This window comes from Pinus tabuliformis, chromosome Q (assembly GCF_031772625.1).
Source record: "Pinus tabuliformis cultivar Carrire ecotype Pingquan chromosome Q, CPIR1, whole genome shotgun sequence".
Lineage (NCBI taxonomy): Eukaryota > Viridiplantae > Streptophyta > Pinopsida > Pinales > Pinaceae > Pinus > Pinus tabuliformis.
Window position 1 is genome coordinate 1,361,116,459 of NC_142296.1, and position 17,672 is coordinate 1,361,134,130.

The 17,672-nt window shown below is 38.9% G+C and overlaps 1 protein-coding gene across 2 annotated transcripts in view; it reads right to left on the reverse strand.

The window, feature by feature from the left end:
* Window positions 1-1,867: 1,867 nt before the first annotated feature.
* LOC149224978 (bZIP transcription factor 16-like) overlaps window positions 1,868-17,672 on the reverse strand; it is a 50,245-nt gene continuing 34,440 nt past the window's right edge. Inside the window, exons 2-13 of one of the 2 annotated variants that reach the window (XM_089386378.1) lie at window positions 5,232-5,312; window positions 5,087-5,134; window positions 4,899-4,997; window positions 4,721-4,807; window positions 4,373-4,432; window positions 4,084-4,253; window positions 3,864-3,921; window positions 3,662-3,710; window positions 3,216-3,544; window positions 3,040-3,117; window positions 2,733-2,858; window positions 1,868-2,607 (exon numbers count right to left, since the gene is read on the reverse strand). In XM_089386378.1, the coding sequence (XP_089242504.1) occupies window positions 2,374-2,607; window positions 2,733-2,858; window positions 3,040-3,117; window positions 3,216-3,544; window positions 3,662-3,710; window positions 3,864-3,921; window positions 4,084-4,253; window positions 4,373-4,432; window positions 4,721-4,807; window positions 4,899-4,997; window positions 5,087-5,134; window positions 5,232-5,294 (1,401 nt within the window). In that variant the 5' untranslated portion in view covers window positions 5,295-5,312 and the 3' untranslated portion in view covers window positions 1,868-2,373. Of the gene's footprint in view, window positions 2,608-2,732; window positions 2,859-3,039; window positions 3,118-3,215; window positions 3,545-3,661; window positions 3,711-3,863; window positions 3,922-4,083; window positions 4,254-4,372; window positions 4,433-4,720; window positions 4,808-4,898; window positions 4,998-5,086; window positions 5,135-5,231; window positions 5,395-17,672 lie in introns of both variants that reach the window. The other variant, XM_089386377.1, reaches the window with a different exon arrangement.

A 17,672-nucleotide genomic window follows, 5' to 3' on the forward strand; every position in this document is an offset into this window, starting at 1 on the left:
AAAAACTGAGATTCAAATCATACTCAATGGTTTATGCCCAACCCGATATTTCCAATATTTTATGTTGTCACCTTCAACAATGGGGACAAGTTTTAGGTATAGTAATGGCGACTCTGCCCTACTGGTTGACCTCTTTTTGCCAGTCCTCTAATGACTTCCTCAAACATTTGCACCTACTTCTCAAATCCTGCACAAAGCGAGCGACTCATTGCCATCTTCTCAGTAAATTCTTCATCTCCCTGGCTTTTGACTCCTACAAGAATTGCAATAAAATCTTTGCAACAACTTCACAATTCCTGCACAGAGGAAGGACCCCATTACCATCTTCAGTGGACTCTCTCTCACTGATGAATGGTAATAGTAGTACCCAAAGTGTCGGAAAACTCCAAACTTGATGCGGTAAAATCCCAAAAATTCCGATGGTATATAAACATCACTTCCCCTTTGAAAACCAAAGGAAGCACGATGCTACTAAAGGCCTACTGTACTTTTCAGTATTGACAGAGAACTCTACCAAAGTAGTCCTCGTAAGAATGTTTTCGTGTGCTGCATCCGCTTTTCATCTTCCTAAAACAAATAGGAATTTAACCCCCAAGTTTCAATCTAACAAAAATGGTTCACCTCACTAGTACCATAATCCTCGTGGTATCAAGTTTTTCTGTCAATTTCAAGACCTCAAAATTAGGGGCTAGCCCAATATATAGATGACCTTTTCCCTGTAGTCTACATACTAGTGAACTGGAGAATGCAAATTAGGCACTGTGGAGCACACGATCTGGCCCCATGATTAAAAACTTCCCTGCCCTTGTAAGACTATTTCATCATGGCATCAAGTTCCTCTGTCAGAACATCAAATTTCAAGACCTCAACATGAGTAGCCTTCGCTCATTGTCAACGGACTTTCCCTGTAGTCTACAGACGTGTAATTTGGAGTAGTCTAGTTCGGTACTGGAACACAGCAAATCCCATACAAACTTTTACGCATTATCTGAACAGGGGTTCTACTCCGCACAAAGCAAATACCATACAAAAGGAAACTCGAAAGGAGGAAGAAATGCATGTAATCATCTATCCAACAAGGTCTAAATATGTTAGATCTTTTATGCAATGTACATGACTAATTTCACTCGCGATTCAACTAGAATACAACACAGAAACAAGTCACCATGATAGGTGGCCTCCATATCCAATCAAGTGATTCTAAAATCACAGAGACTGGAGGACTTCTTTCACTGTAACTCCTATAATTCTAATTAAGAATCAGCTTTTGTCTATGTCACATCCACACCATCATCTTAGACCTGGACCAACCGAGTGGCAAGGAAGACCAGCCTCTAGGGACCAGATCCTTCCAGGGTTGGCTAAGAGTTGGACCCTAACAGTCAACCCTTCTCAGGTAAGGACCTCAAAAGCCTTACTAGTTGGAAACCTTATCTGAGCAAAGCTAGCTCGGGTAAGATCAGGCCCAGTATCAACAATCAAACAAGAATGAGAATAATTCCAACACTAAACAACCTTACCATATTGGACAGAATGCCTCTGGCAATAATAATCTTGTTCATATAATTGGCACAAACATCAAAGATAGCTAATTGATTTTATTTGCACATTTCACACGGATATTATCCAGCCCATTATAGTAGCACAAACGAGTTCAAGAATGCTACATGGACAATAATCCAAACTACAGAGAAACCTTTCATGCACCATGCAGCTATTATAGCATGTGACAAGTTTCTTAGATCCTGCCAATAAAGTTTATCCCAAATGCAAAATCAAATACATATGATGCTCCAACCCAATGTCCAACATTGCTACTTTAATCTACAGCTGCAAAACTCACCATTCCAAACAACTGAGGCGAATATGTTTTGCATATGACAATACATCGAGGATTATTTAATAATAACAAAGTCATCCTTCAAAGTTATCCTTTGTGGAGTATCAAATAACAAAAGTTATATCTTTGCACACAGATTGTTCCGAGGACAAAATAATGAAAAACGCCATCTTTGTTCATGATTTTGACACCCTGTTGTCTCGTAACGGAGAAACTAGAACTGAATTGGGCCATTGAGAAGAATTACATGACCCGAGTAAGAAACTACTCATAGCAGGTTAGCTGTACCAAATAATGATATGATCGTAGTTATGGCTGAACCCACCTCTTCTAATGTTTATCGTGGGTTATTTTTTTTTTACAGAAATGGTCTTGGTCATAATCCAGGCTAATTAAATTTCTAGATTAACAAGCATCGGTCACTATATTAGTGCATGAAAAGTTTGGAGACAGCCCAAAACAAGCAAAACGGTATGGACTCCCGAACTTCCATCTGCCAACTAACTTAAATCAAAACACATTAGAGGCATATTTTAACCTGTATCAGAACGAGCATTCGCATCTAGTAACGTATGAACCTTCCCGTTTGAATCACAGGTCTCACTCTGCCTTTGTTCATTTCTTTCAGTAGAATTCGAATTGATTCCCCTAGATATATCATGAAAATGGCCATTGCCTTCAGGTTTTACCGACTGCAATGATATCTTAGTTGAACCATTTTCTTCAGTAATCGTCGTCATATCTTCCCCATGCGACTTCAGTTGCTCCTGTAACACAGAATAGTTATGTCAACACAAACGTTGTTGCTGCAATGGATACAACATCATTCTTGGGATCATCGTGTAGAAAATTAATTAAAGCTGAATGAAACAGCGAAGTATATATATAATACCATTATGGAAGCATTCTCTGCGGTTAGTTTTTTGCATTCCTCTGCCATTCGGTTTAGTTCATTTCTAAGTGCCATGTTTTCTACAGTCAAGGTCTCAACTTTTGTTGCCAATTCTTCACACTCAGCCTGCTCCACATATGTTAACATGGTCAATCAAGTTTATTGTGTCTGAAAGTCTGAAAGCAAAATAAGGCCCTTCTAATAAGTGCTCCAATCTTCAAATAACAAAAAGGCTTTACACGCATCAAAGCAGAAAATCCCTTTGACTGAAGATACATCATAAATGGGCAATCATTGCTCATCGTACCTGTTTCCGCAACCTTGAACGTCTAGCTGACTCCCTATTAGATTGCTTTCGCCTCTGTCGTTTCAGCTCCCTCTCATCCTGTAAATCGTCTTACTTAGGCATACAAATATTGCTACAGAAATTAACTTATGTCACGACATTTTTCAAATAGGTGGACCACATCGTTAGATATAAACCTGGATCCATAGCTCGGGAGGAACACCATCACGACCAGACGGCATAAGTTGAGCAGTTGCTGGAACTATTGCTGTTGAAATACCAGCTGTACTACCCCTTCCTTTTACAGTTGTTATAGCTCCAGGTGGAGTGGCATTCCAATAGTCCATACCAATATTCAAATTAGTGATAGGCCCACTGGTTGCTGGTTTTCCTGTCACTGAGCCCAGTGGAACTGCAGCAACAGCTTGACTAATGGGATTACCCATTGCATGCCCGCCAGAAGTCACATAGGGTTCTCCAGCCTGAGTATTATATGATTGAATATTGGTACTCTGAGCATTGGCTCCTGCAATTGCCAATAAAATAAATAATACTTTGTTCCTTTTGAGATCCAATAATCCATTCAAATAAGGGCCCAAAAATGGAAAGTAAAAAATATTTATAATTTAAAAAATAGGTATACCATCTACTATCATTTGATCAAAACTTCTCTTTCTCGCCACTTGTGACTCCTGGAAAACGTTCAGAAAGCATAATAAAATCAGTTAAAATAAATCTCACGGGGAAAACTGTGTTGGTATGCTTAACCAGGGACAGATACCCATCCCAAAATCAGAGAAATCTTGGCAAATATTAAAAAGGGAAAGAAAAGGGCTTGGCCTAACAGTTTGAGTGTTATCTTCCTCGCTTCCTTCGCTTGAACCGTCACTGCCACTGTCCCCACTGTGACCAATAGTCAAATTAGATAAATATTAAAACAAAAATAGCAAATAAAGAATCATGCCTTTGTTCCTACAAAAGTCTCTACACTCTGTTTGTCCAGATTCTCCAAAATATTGTATAGTAGATCACAGCCTTATAAACACAGATGGCAAAAATCCATACCTTTGTGACATGGCCTCATTTGCAGATCCCGATGTTGCCTTGCCACCTTCTCCTCCTTTGCCAGTAATCATTCCAAGGCTTCCTAAACTTCCTTTTGATCTCTTCATTGTATTCCGCTCTTTGCCTTCCGAGGACTTCGCTTCTGCTTCAGCATTTGGAAGTGCTAAAGTCTGTATTCATTCAGAAAAAGGATTTCAGTTCAAACTCTTCAACAGGTGGATAAGTCATTAGCGGCATAGTCTAGACAACTCATAAAATACTCACTGTCTAGAACAGGTAATGTAGTTACCGTTGTAACTTCAGCATTGCCAGGTGATGGCATTCCATAGTGGCCATACGGAAGTGCACCCTGTAGTGACAGCAATTTTTGAAATGATGCCATAAATTCCACACAACTGTGCCTATAAAACTAAGAATATGACCACTGTATATACAGATAACCAATGATGGGTATCAGAGGATAATTGGATTGGGAAAGAGTGGCTGTGTACACAAACTCAGACTCTGAATTTTTGCACAACCCAAAATATGACAGAAAGATGTAACTTCAGTTCCTGCATTTCAATGTACGTAGCATATATAAAAGAAAAAAACTGAAGGACAAGTGGGGAAAAGTAAATTCAGAAGGGGAAATTACCGGAGGCATGGAAGGATGTGCATAGATTCCTCCATGTGGATACATTGCAGGATATGGTAGTGGAGTCCCATAAGGTGGCATCAACGGCTGAAAAACAAGATACAATCAAATTAATTTTCAACACATTACATTCAATGCTTACTGGGAAAATATATATCTAACTACCAAATTTAACTACCTGTCCACCCCACATGTATGGATGTGGAGTTGGTGCAGATCCCACTGTTGAAGCAAAAAAGGCAGGAGGAGGTGGGGTAGCACCTGGACCATAATATGCCTGAAAAACAGGCACAGCTTAGATGACTTGTGTAATGCTTTTATTTTCTATCAGCCAGATACAGTTCGTAAGGATAAACAATTGCAAACCTGGAAAGCAGCTGCCCAATCTGGATAAACAGGTGTTGTCGGTGTCTCCTGCAAATACAAAAAGAACAGCATGAGACCCCAACTTTCTAGCAGCGTAGAGGATGGATAAATGATCCCTCCAGATAATGGCACCTGGGAGGCACACCTGGGAGGAGGAAGATGGTTTGGCAGCAGGCTTAGTTGGCGTTGCTTCTTCCCCAGTTCCCATTGTTTATATAAAATAAACCTGAATCCAACTTTGAGTCAGGATAACCAAGAAGAACAAAATATGCTTGTGTTTTCACTGGAAGCCCGCCATATCATACCAGCTGGAAAAAGTCCAAAGTTGTATTTCCATTAGATATTTTAGCAAAAGGTAATCAACTAGCAGAATAGCTTATTGCTGAAGCAACAATAAAAGGCAGAATCAATGGGAAAATATGATTTCCATTGAACATTTTGAGTTCACAAGAAGTATTTAAAATACCAAGTTTTTTATGTTTGACACTTGTGCTATCATGTTTCAGTGTTCACATTTTGAGTTCACAAGAAGTATTTAAAATACCAAGTTTTTTATGTTTGACACTTGTGCTATCATGTTTCAGTGTTCACATTCAATACATCCATTTCTTCTGGTTATTTGGTGACTTCCGAAAGATAGTTTCTATTATCACAAGGACATCCTACAACTTTTCTCCAAGTTTGTCATTAAGTTAGAATAGGTTCTAGAGTATGACGTGGGTGCTCGTTGGAGTTCGGGTATGTATGTGACAACTTTGGTCTGCATGATATAGGGATTGTCCCCTACTTCAGCAATTAGTCTACCACTTGGAATTTTGATACTTTAGATGAGCAAAGTCTGCCATTAAAGGACATAATATAATGGCTCAAGCAGCTCCTTTGATCCATATACCAGCAGTCCAGGTAGCAAAGGAGACAAATTTACCAGGATATTGATGGATACATCACATTTGTTTTTTATAAATGTATCAGCATGGCTAGATACAGAATAAATAGAAATACATACAAGTTATACATAATGCAACTCAAGAGCTTGCATTTTTGTTCATATTGAGCCATCTAGGTAAACACTAGAGCACAATACAAAATGAGTGTCTGCTCGTTTGAAAAGTCATCAATCACTGTACATATCATAAAATAGATTCATGTTTTCATCTTCATGATTATATTGTTATTACAGGGGCAGGAAAATTGGACAGTGAAGCAAACTTAAACCGCGATCCAAAATCTGCATTGTTGCAGGAATGTGTCATTTTACCCCTTCTACCAAATGGAATGTGAGATATTGCCTTCAAGGACATGTCCAAGCCTCGTAACTCTGAGTCCACATTCTACATCCTGTAACCCAGTTTTCTAGATGACAAAGAAGAAAGATTGTAATGGACAGATACAATCACCTGGGGCCTTGTTTCAAATTTGCTACCAATCTATGACACTTCAACAAATGCACGATCATCAGTACTCCAATGCCTTCGAACTGATCATAAACTAGCAACCTGCGTGACAGCAGCATAATTCCTTTGACATTTCAACAACTGCCAGAAATCATTATTACCCAATTCCTTTGAACTGATCAGAACTAGAATCCTACGTGATGGAAGCATAATTGTTAAATTTTGAAGACAATCCACGGTGCCAGTATAATAGTACCACAATTTAATTGGCCCTGTCTTCTTGTGCTCAACAGAATTCACCTCCACATTATAACACCACCCAACCGCACCCCCACCGCATCAGGTAGAAAATACAAATGGAGAAGATTCCTAGCCGACCTCCAATGCTCTTAGGATTTGTACACTTTCAGGAGGTCATATATCCAACTACAACTTCCTTATCTTGATTGGTGCTTTTCTTCCAGTAAATGACAAAAAAGTACAAAGGATTTGAGCAAACATCAATAAATATGATGGAATCATCATCTCATTCCTCTATTTGGTGACTCTTTCATAAATTTGATTATAGAATCTTTACTCCAGGTCCTGCTTTTTTTTCATTTGAAATATCCCTCACGTGTCTCAACATCCAGAATGATGGATCACATTAGTAGCTCAAAAAAAACAGAAAATATTCCGCCCTAGCCTACCAATCATCTACAAGAATCAACCTCTTAGTTGTTGGGCTCTGTCACTTTTGGGATTGTCTCCACACAAGCCTAAATATCACCGATCACTGTGCAAGTGAAGACTGATTTCACTTCCATGGGCCTGCTAGACAATAAGCCTCTTCCAAATCCATAATAATAATTTTACTAGGAATTTGTATGCAACTTCAAGGACTGCAATTTCTTGAATTATCAGTTCATGACTTGGAATATGTGATGGTTTCAAATGAACTTCGCTGTTTCTCTCACTCATTATAGACTCTTCTTACCCAACAAATTTTCCCCGTCCTTTTGAACATTACGTTAAGACAGCACACAACAGATGCAGCCCAGAATATGTAATTATATTTAGCCTCCATAATTAAACGTAATTCTTTGCAAACCCTTTGGTTATCCATGATGAACTGAAAAATGTTAGCTGGCCCCACTTATTTGATTGTAGCAGTGATGATAGTGGCAATAAATTCAACATCTTTCATCTCCCTAGTGAAATCTATAGCAATCAAAACAATAACTCCTTGTGGGCACACGACAATGACATTAGTCATTGGCTCATTCCTTGCATCCTTCCATCTATCCAAAATTGTCAATGACATGTTCCTTGCATGCTTCCATCCATCCGTATTAGAAATGTAATGTTTATTCTGTTGAAATATGTAACTAGGTTCGATCTTCATAATGACATGTAATCATGCTTTTATGTATTTGATGTAAAGAGAAATATAAATTTATTATTGTTATTCTTGGAGCATGGATTTCATGCTCAAGGAAAATTCATCTTTAGGTCAAGCACCCAATGAGTGCTTCTAGGGCTTGTCAGTGAGTCTACAAGTCAATTGAGTCATTTTCATGTATATTGTAAAGAAAATTTATTAAGTCAAAAACTTGATTCAAAGACCCTCCAAGACCTTGTCATGGTGCTACAACAAGTCAGCCTTCAATAGATGACAAGTCGGCCAACCAAGAAGAACAAGTTGGCTTCTAGACAGAGGGCTATTCGACCACCATAGAAGACTATAAATAGAAGCACTCGGCCTCATTCAAAAGACATCCATGAAGCACACAAGAATTTCAATCAACAAGATAGGAAGACCTAGAGAAGAGCAAGGAAAAGGAAGAGAAACAAGCAAAAGAAAAACGAAATTTATGTTCTGTTTTGGGCTACATCTCATCACACATGCGAGATCTAGGGCATCACTTTGTGGCAGTAAGGACGAGTTGTAGAAGAAGCCAAATTTTGTGTGACAAGAAGTCAATTTTGCAAGCCGAGTAATCAAGGAAGAGAAGGCTGCCCTAGCGAAGAAGAAAAGAAGCTAAAGTCACCATAATTCCCTCACACGTGCCACCTAGGGTTTCTGCAGCAACCGAAAATTGCAGTCAGTTGCAGGTCTGAAATCTTGGTCAAGGGAGAAGTTGTTGTTGTCATAAGGCAAGTTTGACTTGGATTGACTCCATGAGAAGTAAGTTCTTCAAAGAGGAGTTTTGACTTGGTCTTGGAGGGGTCTTGGTCAAGGGTCATAGGTTTTGGAATTCGTCATTTGAAGTTCTATAAGAAGAGAAGAGTTCTTGTGGGTTTTCCTCTCAAAAAGAGAGGTTTTGGCCTTGGCTGATAGCCTATATCTTGTGGCCTCTTGTCTCATTGTTCTTTATGGTTTGGTAGTTATTTGATAATAAATACATAATATTAATAAGTGAAAAAAGAAGTTAATCAAGTGAAGTAAAAAATACATCACAAGCAGTTACCAAAGTAAGAGAAATCATCTATTCTAGTTGCCCCTAGATTTCTCAACATATTCGTTGCTGGAGACAATTAGTGAATCTAACTATTCAATGTCTGAACCACATGTGTGGCATTCATGCAGAGTAATACGAGCAACTTATAGTCTTAGTGAAAAACCAACTACTTGTATATATAAAGTTGCTAAATCAACCAGTGTGACATAATAAATAAATCATACTAATTCATAATTAAGTGACTTTACCTATTCTCCAATATAACTCGTGGTGCCCAATGACCCACATTCATCATATTTATTTTTCATATCTCCATTCGTGTCCTCTCTTGGACTAGTTTCTTAGCTCTATGTAGCTTCGATTACTTAAATTTAGGAGCTGCCACCACAACTCCCACTTTGTATTACACGGATGATACTCTTTTTAGTCCCATTGACCGACATTCATGGCCATTCATTGGACACAAATAAAATTATTTTATTTTGTTATGGAGCCAAAATGTTGAAAATATTTTTATATCCAATGCTCATTTCCTTTTGGCACTTCATTAATGTCCCTGGCCATCTCCTATAATAAGGAAATTGCACCAAACTAAAAGTGGCACATTTGCAGAGATACAACAAGCCACAAATTGATTGACCTCCTCACAATCTATACGTCAAAATATTGTTTCAAGAGACCCAAGCAAACCTTTTTCATGATAAAATTAGCATATTATAACCATCATATAATATAGATATGTTGTACTATACAAAAGAAAGAGACTTAAGGTACTTAAAAGTTAAGTCACATACCATACCATAAGGTGAAAAATGAGAGGCACGAAATTAGTGTCTACAAGTTAACATCCTAGTCCACAAAATCCACATAGACTTCAACCATGCGCAAATCACAAATCATGGAGGACCAAAATTGCAAAAGCACTGAGGGTAAGGCTCACAAGTGCACTAGTATGTTGTGTAGCAACAAAGACATAGAGGTGACATCATGATAATGAATCATGCTGCATGCACGAAGCACATAAAGGTAAGTTGACTAAGGTTGCACACATGAATAGTACAAAAGAGGTGCCACTAGAAAATACACATACAAAAAGTGAGTGACATAAGGCAAAACTGTTACAACTTGTTAAGCTACATAGAGAGCCAGCAAAAATACATACAAGAGTTGATTAGTTTCATGAATTTCAAGGAGGTAGAAAGAGCAATCATATCCCTGAATAATTGTAACTCTAATTTTGTGTACTCTAGAATTGAAATTATTTGTCTTCCCATACAAGGTTTATTTTCTTATCTCGACATCGAAAGATTTTTTCAAAGCAAAAAAAAATTATTAAATTTGGTGTATTAGATAGTTACGTAATTGTATGTTATTGATTTTCCACAGCACTAGAGTCTAGGTTAGAATCTTGGAATCTCTGACACTACCAATCCAAATGCCACAACAAACTACTTTGCACAGGGAAATATAAACAGCAGTAAATCAACTAGTGCACAAAATAGACAACTTTTTATTTACAATTTTCAACAACCCAACTTCATTATATTAACAAATTGTAATACAATTGTCTAGGACTCCCGTACTAGGGATAATGGCCCTCAGACATCCACTTATACAAGATTACAAACTAGGGCTCGTTGTCAACAACTATGACAACCAAACCACCCTGAACAAGATACATTGATTATCTAGTTGATGTAGTGCACCATCACAGCTGCCTTCGTCATACCTTGAACACAACTGCTCGGTCGTTTGGCTCCTGATCTGTAGCATCACCTCTTTGCCTCTATCAATGATCCAGGTCTTTTAGGTCACTAAACACGGCTCCAATCAGCCCTCTAGTTGATCATTCATCCATCAATGAATCAACACCTCGGGTCTTCACATCTGCCCACTTGTTGCTCCTTGGTCCTTCAAGTCAACACACTTTGGGACTTCCTACCCACTAGCCTGCTCCTTAGTCCTTCAAGGACAACTCTTAGGGACTTTCTTCCCAGTATTGTCTTCATGTGCTGCCCAATGAAAACAAACTTAGGGCATGGAGGGTTGCCCGCTTCTACTGAAGATGTCCTCTTACAAACAATTCAAGGCTTGTCAACTAGCACTTCTAGTTTCCCTTCTTCATTTCAAGGATCAACTTCTTTGGCTCAACACATTACCCTTCTAGTAGCCTTTGTAGTCTTTCACAAGATGCTTCACTTAGGGGTTCTAATTTTGCCTCTCTGAGCAACTCATTAGTCCTTCAATGTATGCACTAAAAGCATGAAATTCCTTATGAATGGCTTTTGCTATTTTTCCCCGCAGTGTTCAAAGCGAGGAAACATCAGTGGATCAAAATACCAGGATGGCTATGGTTATAACAATCGTTGAATGATGGACTGTGGTTTAAACACCCCATCCATAGAAAACCTTTCCAGAACACCAACGATAACGCCTCCGCCAGCAAACTGCTCCATTGATCCACCCATTCCCAAGCAACAGTAGGGGCAGACAACTGAGCTCCAAGCATTCGAGGGGAGGAGTCTTGTTCTCCTTTACCAAGATCGCAACGCAATGCAATCGTAACCTCTTATAACTAGATTACTTCATGATCTAACAATTTTCACGCTCGAGCTTCCCAGAACAGGTTGAACTCTGTTTCTTCTCAATGTGATTTACAATTGATCTAGGCAACCATTAACACGACGACCAAGGCGGACAAAAGAGGAAGGGTGGTAGAAGGCTTAATCGTCGATAATCTCGATCGCGTATGTCGCTGTAAACAGAACCCAAAAGCATTCGAATCCAAAGCAGCTACATGAGGCACGATGTTTGAAAATGTTTGAAAAGAAGAACAACATTCTAACAATGAGGGTTTTCCCAGATGAGGGTTTGGGTTTGGGTTTGAGGGAGGCACGGTCCGAAGCTGGGTGGAGGAATTAGGAGTTTGGCACTACAACAGTGAAGGGGTTGGAACTTAACATATACATGCATTCAAACATGACAACGAGACAAGAAATTGCAGAACCTGTGGAAACAAATGATCTAGGACAAGTGAAAATTGCCTCATCAACCAAAGTTGGGAAGTGGATATGGGTCAATGCCAAATAGTATCGAGGCATTTTTAAAACAAAGACTAGTCCGTCTAAAATGGGAGCAGACAAGGAAAAAACAATCAGAACCCAAAAGCATTCGAATCCAAAGCAGCTACATGAGGCACGATGTTTGAAAATGTTTGAAAAGAAGAACAACATTCTAACAATGAGGGTTTTCCCAGATGAGGGTTTGGGTTTGGGTTTGAGGGAGGCACGGTCCGAAGCTGGGTGGAGGAATTAGGAGTTTGGCACTACAACAGTGAAGGGGTTGGAACTTAACATATACATGCATTCAAACATGACAACGAGACAAGAAATTGCAGAACCTGTGGAAACAAATGATCTAGGACAAGTGAAAATTGCCTCATCAACCAAAGTTGGGAAGTGGATATGGGTCAATGCCAAATAGTATCGAGGCATTTTTAAAACAAAGACTAGTCCGTCTAAAATGGGAGCAGACAAGGAAAAAACAATCTCAAAGGGAAAGTACTCGGGCCCTTCGCAATAAGCAATATTCAAACAAGTCCCCTTTGCAAGCCCAAAAGAAAAGTCAATGATGATTCTGCCTTCTAGTCCCACATCCACACCTCTCACCTGATCATCTAATCTCTACGTGAAAGAATTGTTAAGTGCAAAAAAAGAGGTGGGAAGTTTAGAAGCTAAAGAGCAAGAAAGAGATCATACAATTCATGTAATAACAGTCTAGAACCAGTCTTTAGAAGAAAGCAATAAAATTTTGAAGGAGAAAGTGGCATCGCTACAGAAAACTCTCCTGATAGGGAAGACAAAATGGCAACACATGAAGGCGAATGTGCAAAACATGAAGAAATTTGTAGTGGAGAGTACAAAGGTGGTGAATGCGAAACCATCCCAAGATAAAGGGAAAGAGGTTGCCCAAATAGACAACCATGAAGAGATAGCAAGAGAAGAAAGGAAAGGAGGTTCCACAAAAGTTCAAAAACCTTGGCTCAAGTTATTAGCAGTTCTACTAATATGGAAGGAGAAGCAAAAATTCAAGTTGGCAACATGCAAGATAGAGAAAGCAAGGAAAGGCAAGATAGAGCAGCAAACATAATTATTAAAGGGGTGAAAGACTATGGGAAAAATGAATCTACTCTTGACCTTGCAAGGGACTTCTTGAAAGACAAGCTGTTATGGCAAGGACAAATATGCCAAGCATGGAGGGTAGGAAAGTTTAACAGTGAGAGAGCCAAGCCCATAAAATTCATCATGCCTAGCTTGTGTGATAAATATATCATTCTAAGAAAGAAGCATCTTGAGGGGTTCTCTCTTTTTTCTAGAAGATGATTTAACTGTAAGACAACAAGAGGAAGGGGGGGAGGAAATGTCAAAGGTTAGGGCAGCAAGAGATGAGGGCAAGAGAGCATGGATTTATAAGGGTAAAGTTGTGTTAGCACGATTTGGGCCTCCTTCCAAAACAGCGCAACAAGATGATAATAAAGAAGAGGCAACAAACTCTTTAGCAGGAAATCAGGAAGCAAGGTCAGTATGGGCAAGCAAAAACAAAGACTCAAATGTGAGTCTTGCATGTCAAAACAAATAGCAATCAAGTCATACCCATGTTTTCGTCAGATTAGTTTGTTGAAAATGCGTTAGGGCCTATTGCGGAAGATAGAGACATAATTAGCATGAAGGGTGCAAGACACCTTTGTTTGAAGGGTATTGTAAGATGGCAGTGTGGAACATGGCAGCACGAAATGGCAAAGGACACAGGGGTATCATGGTATTAGCGAGAGAAAAAGCAGGTTGTTTCATTCAGCTAGAAAAAGATCAAAAAATGGAAATCACATCAGAATTGCAACATGCTATATTTTTCGTCACAAGTTCCAAAATCTACAAAAGTAGAGGGCTTGACCACAAAGATCCCTTTGCAACCTTCAAGGACGATATTGCAACATATTCTCAACTAGGTGGGTGATTTCAATGCTAGGACTGCAAGTGAGCAAGCTAGCTTTCTTTGTTGTAAAGAAGATTGCGACCCTATCTAGCTTATAGAAGAGAGTAATCATCAGTGGGAAAGAATTTCAGAGGACAAGGATTGCAATCTCTTTGTTGAACAATTGCTCACTCTATGTGGGGCTTTCGATTTAGTCATTTGCAATGGTTTGACTAGATGGGAAAACTCCTATGATTTCCCTTGCAATACTTACAATGGAGCAAGTGTAGTAGACTATGTAATTTGCTCACATAGTTTGTGTGAGAAAATGGAGGAAGTTTTGATTGGAGATCAGCTTTGGGACTTAAAATCAGATCACAAACCAATTTATTTAAGTTTCTCTTGGACCAAAAAGAAGCATTTAGGGTCAAAAACCTAGAGTGTTCAACAAAATCTCCCAAAGGGCAGAGTTCTTGACTCCAAAAAATTGTAATACCTTCAAAATAGCGTTACAGAGGCTCTTCGAGAAGGAGAAAATCCCATTTTATGACCTTCATAGTCACGAATTAACACATTTAATTCAAAGCGCACTTGCAGAGTGCAAAAGAGCAAAAAATAAGAAGTCTAAAACAAATTGCTTTTCGATTAATGCTTTGGTTTGACAAGGAATGCAAAAAGGCAAGGAGAATGTGGAAAGAGTCAAACAAGGATAACATAAAGCTCAAAGCTTACAAGCAGATATTAAGAAAGAAAAAGGTTGATTTGATGGTTTCGAGAGAACTAATCTTCCTTGGGAAAAATAACCCCAAATTATTTTAGAAGGAACTCCAACCGAGAAAGATGCAAACTGAAAACAATATTATAGCTTCTAAATGGTTTGACTATGCAATACAACTTTATGAGCAGGATCTCAAGGTTGACCCTCCTCCTTTGGTCAACACTGATACAAAATTCTTCACGGTGCAAGAGGTAGAGATGGGTATCAAGAAGTTGGGTGTTGGAAAAACAAAAGACTTATTTGAACTCCAAGCAGAGTATCTAAAGTGGGGCTTAAAAATTCTTGCACCTCACGTTACAAAAATTTTCAACAGCATCATACAACAAGGGTTCCCCACAGATTGGACAACTAGTCTGGCAATACCTCTTTTCAAGAGTGGTGACGTCAATAATCCCTCCAATTATAAGACCATAATGATAAACCCCTTGTTTGCAAAGTTATTTGGAAGCATGTTAGAAAATAAAATCAACAAATGGGCAGAAGAAAGAGATAAATATGCTAAAGGGCAAGCAAGTTTTAGACCTAAACATTCCACAATTGATCATGGTATAACTTTAAGGCACATCATTGAAAAAGTTTGGGAGAAAAAGGAAGAAGTCTTTTGTTGCTTTGTTGATTTCAAAAAAGCCTTTGACATGGTTCCTAGGGATAAGCTTTGGCACAGAATGGAGGAACTTGGGGTTCCCAGGCATTTGAGAGCAGTTGTGCATAGGTTTTATGAAGAGGTGAAAGTTAAAATTAGAACTTCAGCAGGCATTTTTGAAAGTTTTAGAAGCAATATCGGGGTCAAACAAGGTTGCCCATTGTCTCCTACCCTCTTTGGTTTATATATTGACAAGCTTGAAGAGTGGCTAAATTCGCAAGGGGGTGACAGTATCCATTTGGGCAAGTTTGTTATAAGGCTTCTTTTGTACACAAATGACCTTATTCTGATTGCTAAATTTGCTCTTGGTTTGCAAGACCAATTCCTCGAGCATTTTTGTATAAGAGTGGAGATGCAAGTCAATATTAGCAGAGCGAAAGTAGTGGTTTTCTCTAACAAAAGGAAACATAACCAGCATAGGTTCTACTTTGAACGCAGCATTCTGGAAGAAGTTGCGGATTACAAATACCTCGGAATTGGCTTCAACAGAAATCTACATTGGGATGGATGTAGAAAGAAAAGAACTTTGGGGGAGTTGGAAAGCATTTTATGTGAGGCAGAGTTATCAAACTGGAAAGGCAGAGTTATGGAACTGAAAAACCAGTCTAACTCTTTTTGGGATTTTAGTGATTCTAGTGATTCTCTACGATTGTGAACTATGGGCCAGCTGTACATCCGACATGCAGTGGAAACAAATTGAGAAAATTTAGAAGTGTTTGATTACAAACAAATTCAAAATTAAAAGTGCAGTTCCTTGTGCTATCTTGTTAAGTGAAACAGCAGTTGCTCCTATTGAAGCAATTGCTATGGTGCGGGTCATAAGGTATTTTAAAAAATTGAGCAAATGGAAGAGGGCAAATGGCCTAAGGTTGTGTTTAATGACATATTGAGCAAAATAAAGAAGACTTAGATGCTGCAAAATATCAAATGGTTTAGTAAATGGCGTATTTGATTGAGCATGTGTCCCACAACCAGTGAAGAGATAAAAGATTTTGTTATGGATAAGTTTCACAAACGTACTTGGGAGAAAGAGCTAGGGAGAAAGAAAAAATATTATATTCAAGAGTTTAATCCCACTCATAATCATCAACAAAAAGCGTACATAGGGGCCACTATTTCTTAGAGAGCCAAAATTCTTATTGCTCAATTAAGGACTAATTCTCATCAACTCCATTGTGAAACAAGACACTAGAAAAGGCCAAACGAAGTGTGGGAGGAAAGAGTATGTATTTTTTGCTCTTCCGAAAAAGTGGAAACAGAATAGCATTTCATTTTAGAATGTGAGGCCTTCAAAGACAGCAGGGAAAGTTATGCAGATATTTTGGCAACTGGCTCTTGGAATAATCTATTCAGTGAGGGGTTTGTCAAGAAGCTCAGAGTGTTTATTGTGAAACTTCACAGCAAAAGGGTTGAATACAAGAGCCATATAAAGAAGCAATCTGTCCCATAAGCTATCTTTAGCCTTGTGGACGTTAAAATAACTTCTTCTTCTTCTAAGGGATCCCAAGATCTACTTATTGCCCTCCTTACAGCATTAAGATGACCTTCAAATCTTTGTCCAACCTAGACTCTATCCTCTAGCAACAAATCAAACTTATACACATCAACAATATACCTCTTTCTCAATGTTCTAAGTTTGTACCTTATGCTATAGATTTCGGCCTGGTTAGGGTTGATACTAGTCCACATTAGCTCCTTTTCCTGCTCCCAAAACTCTTTCTCCAGCTGCAGCTTCCTTCCTCCTTGGCTCCTCTTCCCTTCGCTCGCTGCTAGGGTTATTTCCAGCCCACGGTTAGGCCTTTTATCTCTCACAAAACAAGTTGTTCACCTCAAGAAAGACTATGGTCCAACCAAAGGTTTGTCCACACAATCTTTCACACAAAAAATAGCCCAAAACTAGTCCAAATAAGATCAACCCTGCTCCTGATCCACTCAACCCTCAAGACCGTCACAAGAAGCACTAAATCACATCCTCCTCTCCTTCGCTTGAGCTGCTCCTGATCTACAGCCCATTTCAAATGTGTACCTTATGAATTGTTGCACACAAATGAATGAAATGATCCTCCATTCAACCTCTATTTATATGTTTTGTTAGAGTGTGCACAACTAGCCCTTGGGGGCTTACTTCATGTTGAGCCTACATGAAATACCTTTGCAAAAGCCACATAAAACATATCAAAATTAATATCTCCACTTTGACAAAGGATCTCATGGTGCTTGAAGTTGCCTCTTACTCCTTTAAGGGTGCTCTTCCATCTCCATGTGCCAAGTCATCAAATCTCCTCATGGTTTTGACTCCACACCTTTTGATACAAAACCCCCACCTTGGATTTTAAGCCCACAAAGCATTTTTGTGGTG